At 33.0% G+C, this 16,311-nt stretch overlaps 1 protein-coding gene across 6 annotated transcripts in view; it reads right to left on the reverse strand.

Annotated features, from left to right (window-relative positions):
- The window catches only part of LOC105203181 (tubulin polymerization-promoting protein homolog), a 62,128-nt gene extending 46,166 nt beyond the window's left edge, over positions 1 to 15,962 (reverse strand). The window contains exons 1-3 of one of the 6 annotated variants that reach the window (XM_039459156.1): positions 15,834 to 15,958; positions 14,641 to 15,076; positions 4,699 to 4,796 (exon numbers count right to left, since the gene is read on the reverse strand). Coding sequence is in view for 1 of the 6 variants with exons in the window: in XM_026140457.2 (XP_025996242.1) it covers positions 14,636 to 14,834 (199 nt within the window). In the remaining 5 variants the exon portion in view is untranslated. Of the gene's footprint in view, positions 1 to 4,698; positions 4,797 to 14,635; positions 15,077 to 15,833 lie in introns of those variants that run through there. The other 5 variants (XM_026140457.2, XM_026140459.2, XM_026140458.2 and 2 more) reach the window with 5 other exon arrangements.
- Between the last annotated feature and the right edge of the window lie 349 nt (positions 15,963 to 16,311).

Consider the following 16,311-nt stretch of genomic DNA (forward strand, 5'->3'; position numbering starts at 1 on the left):
TTCTTTTCATATCATATAACTTTTGTCTGGAACAATTTTTGCTGTAATGCGTATTTTCAAAATTAACATCTTTTTTCACACTTTACATAAGCTAGTCTGTATACACAGGATGTCTGATAACACAGCCACACAAAAAACGTGTCATGTCCGAGAGATTAGACTCATGTATCCTTATGTATTTTGAGGCTCTGAAACCGAATATGACTTCAAAATTGTGCCATCAAAACAAGATTTTTTTACCGGGCTGAATAGTGTATAATTTTAAATAACGTTTGGCAATTCTTTGAGGGTAAAAAAATCCTGATCTGATGGTGCAATTCTGAGATCATATTCGGTTACGGAGCCTCAAAATACATAGGGATATATGGGTCTAATCTCTCGGACATGATTTTTTCTTTTCTGTGTAACTGTGTAATTATTGACACAATGCTTGCATAGAAGTAAAACGGATTAAACAGCGTAGAAAGTTAATTTTGTAAGAAAAATTTTGTATATTTTACACTTTTCACATGAGTTATAAATTAATAACAATAACCAAATTCGTCTGATCTATCGCCAAACATTAAAGCGCGACGAAATACGACCACTTAGCAGCAGGTGTCGTTGCTACCCTGGAGAAAATATAGCGGAAAACGTCTTCCGTGCTGGCGATCGTTGCGAACGGACGTTAATCTCTGTACTCAAGTCTTAAAAGTCAATTCAATCAATGTAAAGCTAAGCGAACTAAGTGAGACACTTGGTGTCACTTAATATAACGCTTGCCGGAAGGAGCCCACGTAATGCAGCTTGGCGCGTGGGACATCTAAAGTGTCAGACCACATCGCCGGTAGGCGAGCACGTTCCGTCGCCAAATTACGATGAAATCAAGACGGATCTATTGCGGTTCATAAAAGAAGGATCTCAGAAAGAACTACCAGTAAGTTCAGAAGACAACATGAAGGTGGAGAATGTTAATGCATTGAAGCGAGGCCACCACAGAGGAAGAGGATATGTCTGTAAATATCGAACAGCTCAGCAAGAAATTACCTCGAGAAAGCAAAAAAGCTAAGGCGAAGCAAAAGGAGCAAGACAAACTTGTCCTCAACAGAGGCTCACGCTAACAATATTGGTACTAATAGTATGCGCCGGTATGACAGAAGGATATCCCAATCAAATCAAAGAAACAGGTGAGAAAACAGCATCCGTGGTAACAGAAAGGAAAGCTAAATATGATGCCTTCTCCAGAGCACCCTTCGTGGTACATTTTCGAGTTGAATCAGACAGCAAGACGCGTAAGAAGCCAATGCCATTAATCCAGATATCAAGAAAATTAATGAACTTTAATATTAAATTTAGTAAAATTATCAAATATTCGAGAGATATGTGGAAAGCTAAATTTCCCTCAAAAACGAACAGTGCAGTGAGCAATAGATTTTTTTTCAGGGGGCCGAGATTACGGCTTTTGTAACGAACCGTCCTGTCGCCACCCCCCCCCGGACGGTCTATCGTTTTATGCTGTCCGGCCAAACATCCGCCGGACAGTAGCGAAAGGCGTAACGCACCGATAAAGTTTTTACGTTCGCGCGTTCAAATGAAGCATCCGCGCAATAGTAATCTTGGCGCGCACGCGCAGTCGTCGTCGATCTCGAACGTTTGAGAGTACGCCGCTTTTCCGTGCCCGATTTCGTGTGGCGGAGATGCTGACTTCACTTCCAACGGTTCCCAAGCATTCCCCTACCACCGAGCTAGGGTATATAAGCCGCGAGAGAATGGATCTCCTGGCTCTCTTCTGTCTCCAAATCCATTTCAAAAAGAAGCCACCCAGGTTTCGTCCGGGAGTCAGGTATCTTGGCTTTTGCGAAGTGATCTTTGCCAGCGACCACTCCGATCCCGCTTTCTGCCGAGTATCGTGGGCTCAAACGCCTTGGGCTTCGACAAGCAATCTTGCCTGCTCGGCATCCAGCGAACTCCAGTTCCTGCTACCGGCAACGTTCCATGACCAGGAGTACGGGGGGATTCCATGTTTCTACCAAGTGCTCTTGGCGTGGACGTTGCCATCCGCCAAAATCTATTAACCGCCACGGGTCGCGCCGTTTACGCGATCAGCTAATCTCGCAACGCGGTACCGCCGTGTCCGCGCGGCCGTCCGGTCTACGAGCGCCCCAAACGCCATAAATAGCGTGAGGCTATGGCTGATCGCCGACGAATGCGATCTTCGGTACGCGCGCACGACGCCGCAAGGCCGTGCCCTAGGCACCTGCTTCTGTAAACAGGTAGAGTTTAAATCTCCGAACACGTTTAAATAATTCCGCGAATTGTCTGTCTGTTTCCCGTTCGTCCGTCTCGTGATACATTACGTTCTATCCGTCACACTTTTTATATCACATTGCGTTATTCTGTAGTTTCATTAGTTGTTTATGTTATACGTACTTTTATTATTTTTTGCAATAAAATAGATATTCTGTTCCACCAAAAAGAAATCAAGTGCGAAATTAATTCTCTCCCTGCAATCCTTTGCGCTCTCGCCGCCGTTGTCGTAAGCGTGTGCAAAGCGGGATTGTTTCACTTCTATACTCAAATACAAAATCAGCAGGAAGATGGTTATTGGTGAGATATCGGAAGACATATCTATGCTGGAACTGAAATCAATCCTGAAAGAGGAGAACTCAAATATTCTCATTGCAAATCTTTTTTGACTCAAACGCCGTAATAGACTGACAAAAGCAATCAAAGAATCAGAGTCAGTCTGTATGGAAATAAGGGGTGAGGTCATCCCGAAGAGTGTCTTCATCCTTAGAGCGGTCCAATCCGTCCGGCTATAGTTTAAATGTGGCCGTATTGGTCACATAAGCAAATTTTGTGAGAAACCAGATGCTTGTCTTACCTGCGCGGAAGAACATCGTTCATCATAAGAGAACGTCTGTCAATTGGAGAAGAAGTAAACTGCGGAGGCCCGCATAGTACACTGGATCATACGTGTCTCATCTTTGTGAAGCACGTGGAGATTTCGAAGATTATGGCATACAATAACGTTCCTTTTCTAGAGGCAAGAACAATGGTAGAAAAGAACACAAGAACATCGACTTCAATTCCGGTCAAAACCATCAGGATTTTCCCGTCGTTACGAGTGGGAGAGACTTCACTGGAACATGTCGCTGGAAGTTCACAGGGCAATACACAGAAAAATATATCCTATAAATTAGCGTTAGTTAAGGGGATCAAAGGGGACGTTAAGAGACAGATAAATAATTTAATTAAAATTATATTGTTTGTTCCAGATTTGGAAGTTTTGTGCGATAGGTTAAAACAGACTGTAGATTTACATTTAAATAACTTACATAAAATTAAAGTTGCTAATGACTCAAACAAATTACAATAATATTAATTCGTTAAAAATAAGTTAATAGAATGCAAAATCGGCAATGCCGAGAATTAATGAACTAGATAAACATTGCGAAGACTTTAATATACTTCTTTTTTCAGAAACGTGGGTTACGCTGGATAAAGATTTCATGCTCAGAGGCTTCGACACGGTAAGGAAGGATAGATCGCAACAACGTGGGGGAGGGGTTAATACTGATCCATAATGGCATAAGGTACAAGAGAGTCCAGAATGTTTTTAAATGCAACGATAAAATTGAAATATGCACAATAGAGCTTTTGTAAAGGATGAGACAATTACTTTGGTATCGTGTTACCGCTCTCTAAATGGAGGAATTAGATCTAGTCAAGAATGGAATAATTTTTTCTTGCAGATCAGTGATAAGGCTCTTTTCGAGAGAGATTTTAACGTTCACAACGTAGTCTGAGGCTTGTTACACACTTGTCAAGCAGGCGCTAATTTATGGCATGCTCTAGAAGAATTAGAGTTCATATCATAGTAATGCTGTTATCGATTTGTTTATAGTTCATGATTCGTTGGCCCTTAGGTTAAATTGGAGCGTGAAAGACGATGCGTGACCATTTTTTCATTGTTATGGAGTTTAGAATTAAACTTGATGATACAAAAAGATTCCACAGAACTCCCCGGTTATACAACGCCATACAGATTGAGACACATTTCAGACTATTCTTGATAGGAATTTGAAAAACTTACCGGAGTACGAGGATATGAATGTACAGGTTCTTTATCCATCGTTTATCTCGATCATAGAGAGTGTTCTTGATTGTGCAACTCCTAAGCGGAGACCACGCAGAAATGTAGGTGGCAGGATTGTCACTCCCTCCCCTCCCCCCCTCCCCTCTCAGTATCCATGGTGGTCGAATGAATGTGACAAAGCGATTAGATTGCGCAAGGCGGCTCTTCTTAAGTTCAAACATATAGGATTACAGACGAACTTTATTGAATATAAAAAAAGTGTCGCTAAGGCAAAATTCGTAGAGTAAAGCAGGACAGCTTTCGATCTTTTTGCGAAAGTCTTAGGAAAAACTTAGATTCATCAGCGGTGTGGCAGACAATGAAGAAATTCCAATCCAGATATAACCGTTCTAAGACCAGCAAAGAATATAGACCCGAAAAGATTGATAAAATTAGAGAGCAAATACAGGAACTTAGATGTGGCTAGGTATCATCGCGGGCGCCCTACTTTGGTCATGAAAATCATGATTTTTTGCATGGCCGTTTACGCCTGAGGAACTTACACATGCCCTTAGAAATCTGCGAATGAATTTGAGTCCAGGCTTGGACAACATAGACTATTTCATAATAACGAAACTTACCCCACTCGCTAGGTGTTTCCTCTTATGTATTTATAATGGTATCCTTCAACTTGGCTCTTTCCCGATGGAATGGAGCAGGTATCTCATTACGTTCATCCCTAAAACAGACGGTGTAAAGTTCCGTCCAATATCCATGGCATCATGCAAGATAATGGATGATTAACAAAGATGATTAACAATAGACTGTTGTAGTGGTTTGAAGTTCATTATAGACTTCCGAACTCTCAATACGGATTTTGTAGAAATAGATCTTGCACAGACAATTTGGCCATTCTTTATGCCGAGACGTTGGAAGGAGTCCAAAACGACACAGCGGTATCGGCTGTTTTTCTAGATATATGTTCAACGTACGACAATGTCCTCGTAGATAATCTTATTGACAAAATGACCAGATTGGGAATTTTCTCGGGAATGTATCGCTTCGTATATAATCTCGTATCGGCTCATCAGGCGTGGTGCAGATATGACGGAGGAGGTTTTTTGGTTGTACAAGGGACTGCCACAGGGAAGGGTTTTGAGCTCCCAACTGTACTCAATATACAGGTATGTAGTTGATCTAGAAGTCGTCAACTCCCGGACTTGCAAATTGATTCAGTACACGGATAATGTTTGTGTGTTCTGATCGGTTAACCTAATTGAGGAAAGCCTTAGAATAATAGAGGAAGTCGTGGCTCATGTATCCGATATTTTAGACTCCTTGGGACTAACGCTTGCTGCTGCCAAGACAAAGTTATGTATATTTAGCAGAGATGACAAAGCTTTGAGGATTACGTTGGATCGGAGAAGCGATAGGGCATATTACAGGTAAGTTTATTCCATTGAGGTACAGGGAAAAGAGATATTTAATTCAAACAAAGTTAAGTTTCTAGGAGTAAATTTTCAATCTAATTTGAAGTAGTCGAATCGTATTGGTTACATTAAACAAAGATGTATATGCCTAATTAAAATAATTAGGTGCCTGAGGCATGCGTGGTGGGGGGCAGACCCACGTTGCCTTATGATGGTTTACCGGGCACTAATTAGATCCATTGGACTATGACAGCTTCATATTCCATGATTTATCAAAAAAGACAACTTCGCAGCTTGATTGAGTCCAACTTCGTGCGTTACGGTCGGTCATAAGTCTGAGAGAATCCATCCCTATAAATGTTATTCTGAGCGAATCGAAGGAGCCTCCTCCAATCTTACCGCTTACGATCTCTTAAAGCAAGGTTGTAGACCAACACCAAGGAAATATTTTATTAAATGTAAACGAAATGTTAATAGAAAGTTACTTAACTTTTCTGCAAGCGTACACAACAAGTAAGGAAGCGTTATCGAGACGTAAAAATAGAATTTGTTTTGATAACGTTCCATTACTTCTCATGTACTCTTGCTCAAGTTAGAAAATAGGAGTGTGGGGGGGGAGGTAAGATGACGACCTTAAAGTTTATCGATTTTTGCTAATTTCTATGATAATGTAAAAATAACAATCCCGTTTTTTTTAGATTCACATCTTGTTATTATCAATAAAAATTAGAAATTTTTATATAAATTGAAATTTTTTTTAATTAAAATCTTTTTAGGACGTGTCAACTTTGTCATTTTGCTTTCATATGCGGATGAGATAATTTCTAATATTGAGTAAAATGAAAAACAGTCAAAGTTAAAAATGTACTCTTATAAATAAAAGGGATTTATTATTATATAATAATCTTATACTATTCTGATATTACAATATAGTTGAAGAAAAATGTGTACATGGAACAAAAAATATTTATACAATCTGCAAAAATAAAATTATTAAAATTGTGATATACATTACAATACACATTGCTATTAAAATTATATATAGTCAGAATGCTGTTAAGATCGAAAAAACTGATGCATAAATGCATTACCTTGCCCATGCACGACTTTTGTCATCTTATACACAGTTCCCGTGTTTATTTGTTTGTTAAATATAAATATTGCAACATAAAAATTGAAAAATGTGAATACGTTATTGAATACGTTTTTAGCTATACAATATTGTGATTTTATAGAAAAAAACAAAAATATTTATTATAATTATGTCATTCCTTATAAACAAACACTAAAAGTTACGTATAGATGCTTCTAAAACACATTTCTTTATTATATTAATCTACTTTTATGACAGATTGAAATCAAACTCTGTCAAAGATTATTTATTATCATCTAAATTTTCTAATAAATTAAGTTACTGGTTTATCATTTACTATTAACTTGGAAAACTTAACAATTCGTCATTTTACCCTTATCGTATCCACTTCGTCATCTTATCTCCTTTCTCCTACTGACAATAAATCCTACTCCGTTGACATTCTTTAACAACTTGAAGTCTGGTGTAAAGTAAGTGTTGACGATGCGTATGTATGTACACCCAAGGACTTTGATTCTGTTCATAGGGAAATTTTTCAAACTGAAAAGTCGCTATCTTTCTACATACTTACAGTTCATGATTAACGTAATAACCAATAAACTCTAGTTGTTTCATTAATCATGAACTGCGAGTATGTAGAAAGTGATAACTTCTCAGTTTGGAAAATTTCCCCATGGACAGAATCAAAGTCTTTGGGTGTACAGTCGTGAGCTAAAAGGCTGCAACACATTTTCTTCGATGGTTAGATGGTTCGATGCTTAATTGGTTGGATCCACAGGTAAGAATCAATGTTCGCCGTTCGATGAGCAAGTCTACATTTCAAAAACAATCAAAGAAAATGTGTTGCAACCTTTTAGCTCACGACTGTACATAGAGAGTAATAAGCTTATGAAAAATCTAAAAAAAAACTTAAACTAATCTTCAAAATAGATAATGTTATTTCAAATGTTCAAATGATATTGACTCACAAACGGGATTGACTTCCGAACGAGATAAATGCCCAAACTTATTTTATTTAAAAAATGTTTAATATTGTAAAGAAAAATGTTTTCTTTTAACGTTAAATAAAATAAAAGTGTCTTTTAATGTAAAAAAATATATTCGGCCATCTTTTTCTCAAGACTTTTTTGGAAATTTCCAAACGGTTATCCATTCAAGTTAGAAATACTACCAACGTGTTTTGACTTCCGTAAATACAAAAACTGCTACTTAAGTGACGAGCCGTGAATACTTTATATTAATACAATATATCACCGATAGATCACTTCTATAGAATGTTGTAGTTTATTGTAGTTTAACATAGCTCCACCGAGAAATTCGTAAAAAAATCGCAGTAATGACGTACTACAAAAGTATAAATTTTACAAAAATTTAGAAAAATATTCTAATTCTAGCATTTTTATGTGGATTTATAGCATTTCTTCAAATTGTGTAGAATTTTGTAAAATTTTTCCCACCAAAAATATGATGTTACGTATCAATTTCATAAAGCATTGAAGAAATATAAACAGAGTGTAGAAAAATGTCGATTGTTAGAATATAGAAGAAGCATGAACGTTTGGTATACTTCTTACGAATCGTTCATGAAACGTTTATGGAACATAAATCAAGGATAAAAAAATGTCGAACGTTGTAGTGTAGTTAAAGCTTAATATGAAGTTTCACGCACTTTTTATAAAGTATTCGGGAAATGTAAATTAAGAGTTGAAATATGTTGGAGCGTAGAAGAAACGTATCTGAACATTTTGTGATCTTTTTACAGAGCGTTTATGAAATATAAACTAAGAATAAAAAAATGTAGAATGTTGGAGACGAAACGTAAATATCTATCCAGACAAACTTGCATAGATGCATAACTGTATATGTATAAAGTAATCAATTGGACCATTATTATTAACGGATGCATTACCATATGCATAAAGAAATGAATTAATTGATGCATTAGCATATACATAAAGAAATGGACGTTCCTTACAATTTTTACGAAGAATTCATAAAGCGTGTATTTTATATTAATTTGGAGGCATATTTAGACATTTCAAATCTTGAAAAGTCAAGAAAACATTAAGCGAGTTGCTTGAACACTCCACGAATAGTCAATGATGAATCGCGCTTGTATTTTATGATGCATCAGGGAGCTTTCTATTTTCGTCAAAGTAAGAGCGCAAAAATTTCAATACTTTAAATATTACTGTACGTTTTTACTTTTTTTATAAATATAACTATTTCAATTTAAATAAAACTCAGGGAAAAATACCTATGTTCTAAAAAGATGATTTTGCGATTATGTTTTCTTTGCTTCTTTTAAGATACATAGTATAAAAGTACATAGTTAACAAGTCCAAGTGTCTTTTAGCCTCTTCTCTATAAATACAATTTGCAAATGTAATTATAATTTAAAATACATTACAATATATTTATTATGTATAATCTACCAGATTAAAATTTACAATGCAATTAAATATTATTTATTTTCTTATTTTATAATACATTTTTAATTTATTTATATCTTAATATTTTATATTTTGTATGTATAGTTTATATTTTAGACAGCATTTTAATAGTTACTGTCAGGATTTAAAATTTATAATATACATATGCTATAAATGTTTAATACTAACAATAAATATTAAAATGCCCTCTTAATAATGATCTCTAATGAACAATAATCTCTAAAAACAATGTTTAATTTAAATTTCTATAAAAATTGTATTGTACTAAAAATAGTAATAAATAAAGATATTATTAAAAAGAATTAGAAAAATTATTAAACAAATTTAATATTAAGAAAAGATATATTCTATACATAGACTAGTTTAAAGAATTTTAAGTTTTAATACTTATTATTATATAAAATATTGATTATTAAATAATAAAATTTTAAAATCTAATAACCTACTATAGTAGTATGAAAACTTTTCCGTAACAAATCGTTACTTTTCAAGTAACAAAAACAATAACGCGTTACTTTTTGAAATCAGTAACAAGTAATGATAACGAGTTACTTTTTACAAAAAGTAACGGTAATGGTAACTCGTTATTTTTTTAAGGTAATACTCCTGCACTTAGTAACAATCGATGACCGCTGAACGATAGTATCTCTTCGCGTGCTTACAATTGCGAAAATTATAAAATAATACAGAAGATTTCTATTCAGTTTAGTTCGTTCTACCTCTATACAAGCGTGTCAATAATTATCATATACGGGGTGATCCAGTAACCGCATCATTTTTTGTAAGTTAATTGGGCAGATGAAACTGAGCAGAAAAGTCCTACATTATTTTGCAAACTTCAGAATAATTAATAAGATCGCTGGCAGCCGTATTCCGTTACGCGTTTAGATTTGGCAATAAAATGGGCAAATTCGGCAATCTATATAAATTAATAACTAGGTAACTATTGCAGAAATCGTAAAATAGTACAAATAGTACACTTTGATTCATTATCAGTTTAGTCCTTTTTATCTGTATACGATCGCTTAGGCCAATCCTTATAGGATACTGTATATATTATTCGTCCCATCTATTGCTAGACAACATAATCGATGCACAACAGACAGGTCATCGCCAACTGTTGCGTTCTCATTCACGTTATACACAAGTTCTTTTTCTGGCTCGCCAATGTATTATTGACTATGACCGGCATCACATCATATCATAATAGAAGTCACAATATTCGTTCCATCGCGCGAGCGGTAATCTTTTACCAATAATATACAATATTGTTTGCTACTTGTTAAAAAAACTAAAATAGCTAACTAAATTAGACTTGTCATTTATTAAAGTAAATTTATTTACTTTCTTGATGAAATCTATCCGATATTTATCTGCAATCAGTGGCCAATCAACAGTAATTAAAAGTCTCACCTATATCGAAAGGTTGTCACGAGTTGATAATAAAAAAGAGATGAAGATTAATATATTATTATAATAGGTGTGCAATTAATAGGTGACATAACTGATCTGAATCAAATTGTCACTTATTTATTATCCTAATAGCCAAACATAAAAAAACAGCTAGATTATGTGCAAAATATGCTATAGGGTAAAAGTATCTAATATAAGGTACCATTTTTTAAAAACCTGCAATTTATTTAATTTAAATATAAATCTGGTGTATGGAATTCTGCAATAGGTGCGCTAAGGATGAATACAAAGACAGTCGGAATATTTGAAATTATATACAATAAAGGATTTAAAGTTTGTACATTTTAATTTGCACAATTACAATGGTGATGTTATTCTAGTTAACCTTCCAGAGTTCCATCAAAAATTTTTCGTATTGTCAATAATTACTTTCTGTGGTTCTAATTGTTATCCAACTGAAATAATTATATTTATAATGTTTGTTTAATGTCAATTCAATTTCGAAAACTTTTTTTGCCTACATTTCTGATTATTATTTTTTGTTTTGATTATTATTGTCATACTGCAAATTTAAGTAAAATTTTTATAGATCCAGCTTTCATTTTTTACATTTTTAACTTATTAGTAAGTGTACGATATACTGTGTACTACATGAAAAAGTATTAGATTTTTTATCTATATTTTTGTAAAATGAAAAGTATTTTTAGATTACTTTGATTTATTGTGACTATGTCAAGAGATAAAGCATTAGATACAAAAGAAAAGATTATGATAATTGCTTATAAAGATTTAAGCCTATTTAACAAAGAGAAATTGCCTTAAAAATAAAAAGATCGCATTACGTGATAAATAATTTTATTAATTATATGATTTGTATGGCAAAAATCATCCGAAGGAAATAAGAAGCTGACGCAAAGACAAAATTCTTTAATTTTACGTGCTGCAGCAAAAAAAATGTAGCAGTTGGTCAAATACAAGCAAATTTAATTAAACTTTCTGATCAGTAAAAGGCGTATATAACAAATTTTACAAAATACCAAACGCTTTAAATGATGTAAAAAGATATCGAAATTACCGTTAACACTTCGTCATAAACAAATAATACTTGCGTTTGCTAAGAAACACATATATGACATGGAACGAAGAATGGTAGAACGTCGTTTTTTTCCGATAAAAAGAAATTGAATTTAGATGGGCCACATACAGATGATTTTAAGTTTTATTAGCGATTTAAGCAAAACACAAGATATTGCTATGAGCCAAAATTTTGGTAGCAAAACTATTATAATTTGGGCTGCACTTTGCTTTAAGATACCGATATGCTAGATATCAAACAGGATAAATTCCAAAAACTATATAGAACTTTTGGAGAACGTTTTAATTCCGTTCATGGAGCAGAGAAATTCTGAACTCTGGAATTTTCAATAAGATAACGCAGCTATTCACAATTCAAAATTAACAAAAGAATGGTTTCAAGAAAAAAGTATTGAATTAATGCAGTGGCTCACCCGTTCACCAGACCTCAATTTTATCAAAATCTTTGGGGAATACTAACCCGCAAGGTGTATGTAAGTGGAAAACAATTTGCAACAATTAGAGAACTTAAAGATAGTATAAGACAAGCGTGGGCTAGTATGTATAAAAACATCGACTCTTTAAAACTTAGTTCAAAGTATAAACGACAAGATTTTTGAAATTATTCGTAAAAATGTAGTAACACGTATTATTAATATATAAAATATTTTGTATAAATTATCTTAACAAAGCACTCCATTGAATAAAACTATAGAAATTTCGCTGGTTTTTTCAAATAAAATTTTATATTTCTCAAATAATTGTTCGAATAAAAAAGGCAATGATTCAAATAATTGACCTTGGAGTTTCTTGTGGTCTTTATAACAAACTTAATATTACGTTTATAAGCAGAAGTTTAGTTTTAACAAATTATTCGATATATTGACGTATAGTATAATTACGATGGTAATTTTATTAAATATATATATACATAGAGGAGAAGAGGGTAATATGGCACTCATTTTCATTTTATTGAATAATTTTGTTTATAATTAATATTTTCTATTGAAACTTGAACAATTACATTTGTCAGAGTGTTGTTTGACAGATTCTAGACTCAAGGTAATGAAACATTTATTATTTAGGACGTGATTTATAAAAATCTAATGCACTGCATAATCGGTGAAAGAAAAAACGTGATTGTAATATGGCTATCCATAAAAATCATTTTTCCATAAAAATTAGTTTAGTTTAAAAGAAACACAGTACCTTGTTACAAAATTATATAATTTTTAATTTTCCATTGTTTAGAATTTTCCTGCGTTCAGAAGCTTTAGAAATCCCATTAGAAATTTCATTAAAAATATCATTTTATCCCTGTTTAACATTAAACAACAAGCATAAAATGATATCTCTAATGTTTTTAAACCTTCTAGAACAACAAACTATTAATCGAAGAAATATTTCGATATAAAAATTTCGCTTAAAAAACCATATTAACAAAATTCCATGTTATTGCTTTAACTTTGTATAACTCGAAATGTATATGACCAAATAAAAAGTTAAATAACATAAAAACACTCAAGTGTATGTACCTTCGTGTGATAATACACTAAAGTTTATGAATATTGAGGAAGTGTATGTAATTGAAAATTAAAAGTGTACCTTGAAAAAGTTTAGAAGTGTTCAAAAGTAAAAATGCCTTATAACAATTGTCATTTATTATGTATTGGCATATTAGCATCACTATGAAACGGCGGGCTACTAAAGAAATATTTCCATAAGCAATTATTAGAATACATCACATAATAACGGAGATTATAGAGATAGCCGTATTATCGATAGTAGTCATAATACCCTCTTCTCCTCTATATAATGCTTTTCAAAATTAACTTTTAATTTAACTTGATTTTTTGTTCATGCCATTTTTAATTATCTTTTGTTTATGTAACTCAATTAATTTCATAAATTATGAACTTTAACTTAATTTAGTTTAAAAAGATTTTTAATTTGCTCATTTTGGTAAAAATTCTTCTTTAAATTTTTATTAAATATAATTATTCTAAATTTTTAATACATTTTTTAAAAATTTTTCAGATTTTGTTAATAAAATGGAACATTTTTCAGAAATAATTTTAAAAAATATTTGTCAGATTAACAGAATGCTGAATATTTTTCAGATTAACACAATATTTAAAATACTTGAATAAGGATATTTAAACCAATTTAAATTTATTACATAAATATTACAGGTATTTGTGACAAAATAGTATTTAATGTATTATATTATACTATCAAAATACTTTATTTATTTTGATTTTAGAGCTCAATTTTAGAGGCTTATCTTCAAAACGTAAATTTTTATTATTTAAAATATACTTAAGAATTATTGTAATGCTATATTTCTATCTTCTATACACTCTTTCTATCACAAAAAATGAATCTCCATCACGGGTATCAGTTCATTATATCTCCTTATAACAGAAAAAGATTTCCTTTTAGAATAATAATAAAGGTGTACATTTTTACTAAAAATCTTTATACATGTGAATTCTAACACATTCTAAAAATTTTTTATTCTATAATTTAAAAAAAAACTTTAAATATCTAAAAAAATTTTAAGTGCTTTTTTAAAAATTTTCAAACATTTAAATTACAACAAATTTCAAAAAAATTATATAAGAGCAACACTGACTAACAATAAGCTGTAAGAAAAATAAACCTGTTATCTTTTATAAATATTCGTGTAATTTTAAATATATTGTATTTTAAATATAGAAAGTAAAGGGATTATGAGGGCAAATGTACTGTGCTGGTAATATTGAACAGACGCTCTGAAATAAAGCAGACTCCAGACGTGAGCGAAATGAAAAATATGTGTAATGACCGCATAAACGTCGAAATAACAGCGTAGCGCGAGAAACGCCGCTAGGCATAACATTATTTCATAGTTATAAATAGAGATTACGAGTGTCGCGCGTTAACATAATTAGCGTCGTCGATAGGGTAGTGCCGATTAAGTAACACCGCATCAACGATTAGATGTCAAGTATCAAGGCACTCGTTGTCAGTCCTATTGTCATAATTCGAACGTCGTTGGTATTTATTCGAATTAATTTGCACATCTTTAGTTGTACGTTGTCTCTCGGCAATTCGGTCAAGAGAAGTGACTCACCGGACCTGTTAGCTATCGGGAAGAAACAACGATGACGTCCCGTCAAGTTTAGCGTTTCTAGGTCAGTGTGCGCGTAATAATTCCGTCGCGGCGGTGGCAGCGGCAACGACGGCGACGACGACGATGACGACGGCGAGATGACGATGTTTCGATAGCACTGAACTCGAGAAAGTAACTTTTGTGTTTCGTGCCGTTTCATCAACAATCGTACAAGCGTTTTCAGAAATTTCCGTGACCACACCTCGGAAAAACGTACAAGTGTCTAATCAACAAATCCAAGAGCGAACGTATGCAACACAAATTGCGTAGAGAACTCGTGCGCGCTAACTCGGGACGTGGTCAGGCGCGCATGTATTCTATCGATCTTCTCGTCCCAGGAAGCATGTAACAGTCACCCTCCCGCATCTTCAAAACTGCGTTTCATCGTGGGATGGCTGCCTCCTGTCAAAACGAAAGAAGAAACTCTCCACTCGATATTCGCATCTTCCATCGTCATTACCTCGTCTGATTTGTGCATTATCTTCGCATTCGCATTAAATAGACAAAATAGATTTTCGTTTTTCATCACTCAACAATTTCGCTTCTATTGCGCGATGTTTTAAATATATATCGACGAATCTTTAAAGCATAATGAGATATATCTAAATTCTAGAAATGCCTTATTAGTCTTTGTTTTAAAATTGGTGCTTATATGACTGAGACTAAAAAAACATTAATTTACTAATTTACTAATGGAAAATGTTTGAAATATAACAATTTTATTTTAACCTTTGCAAAAGATTCTTTTTATAGAGAGAACTCGGTGAATAATGGAAGCGTGTAAACGTCTCGAGCTTGATGCTATCGAAACATCATCACAGTTTCATTTCTGCGATCTACCATACGTTTTGACATACGTTCATCCTTTCATTATCTTCCGTTAAGAAACACACGACACTCGCAAGTTAGTTATTTATATATTAGCTGTGCAAAATATCAAAAGTTATTTACGTAATTTATCATATTCATATGTGTGCAGCAGGCAACGACATCGTAATTTGGAAATGTTTATAAAAATGATAATTCACAATTAAAACGGAAGAGTTTCACAAATTAGGATATAACAAAGCTGCTTGATAAAAATTTAATCAACTGTAAATGAAGTTGTCCATGTTCAATATTATTTATCTTCATTCTTTAATTACTATTAAAGCATCACCTGCTTGTTATAAATAAAACTTGTTCGGTAAACGATCAACTTTCAATTGAGACAAGCTTCCCTCATTTCCGCAGATCTAACTAGAACGAAGCTGAGAGTGAGACTAAAGCTTTTCACCGCCCGCTACCGCAATTATAGCGAATAGTATCCCCACTTACGCAAATATAATACTACCACGTCGTAACTTTTTATAGTGTGGAAGATATCCCTGACGAAAATATTTTACATAACATCTCATAATACATTTATATAAAAAAAAATATTTTAAAATTATGAAAAAATTATAAAAAAGAAAAGTTAAAATTTTTTCCAAGTTTTCTTAAAATTTCTTTAAAAATTATAAAATAAAGAATTTTAAAATATATCAGAATTTAAATATAAAATTTTTTAGGAAAAAACTGTTCCATAACTTCTAATCGTTTACCGAACAAGTTTGTAAGATTTTTTTAGAAATTGTAGAATAAGAAATTCTAAGAAT

This window comes from Solenopsis invicta, chromosome 16 (assembly GCF_016802725.1).
Source record: "Solenopsis invicta isolate M01_SB chromosome 16, UNIL_Sinv_3.0, whole genome shotgun sequence".
Lineage (NCBI taxonomy): Eukaryota > Metazoa > Arthropoda > Insecta > Hymenoptera > Formicidae > Solenopsis > Solenopsis invicta.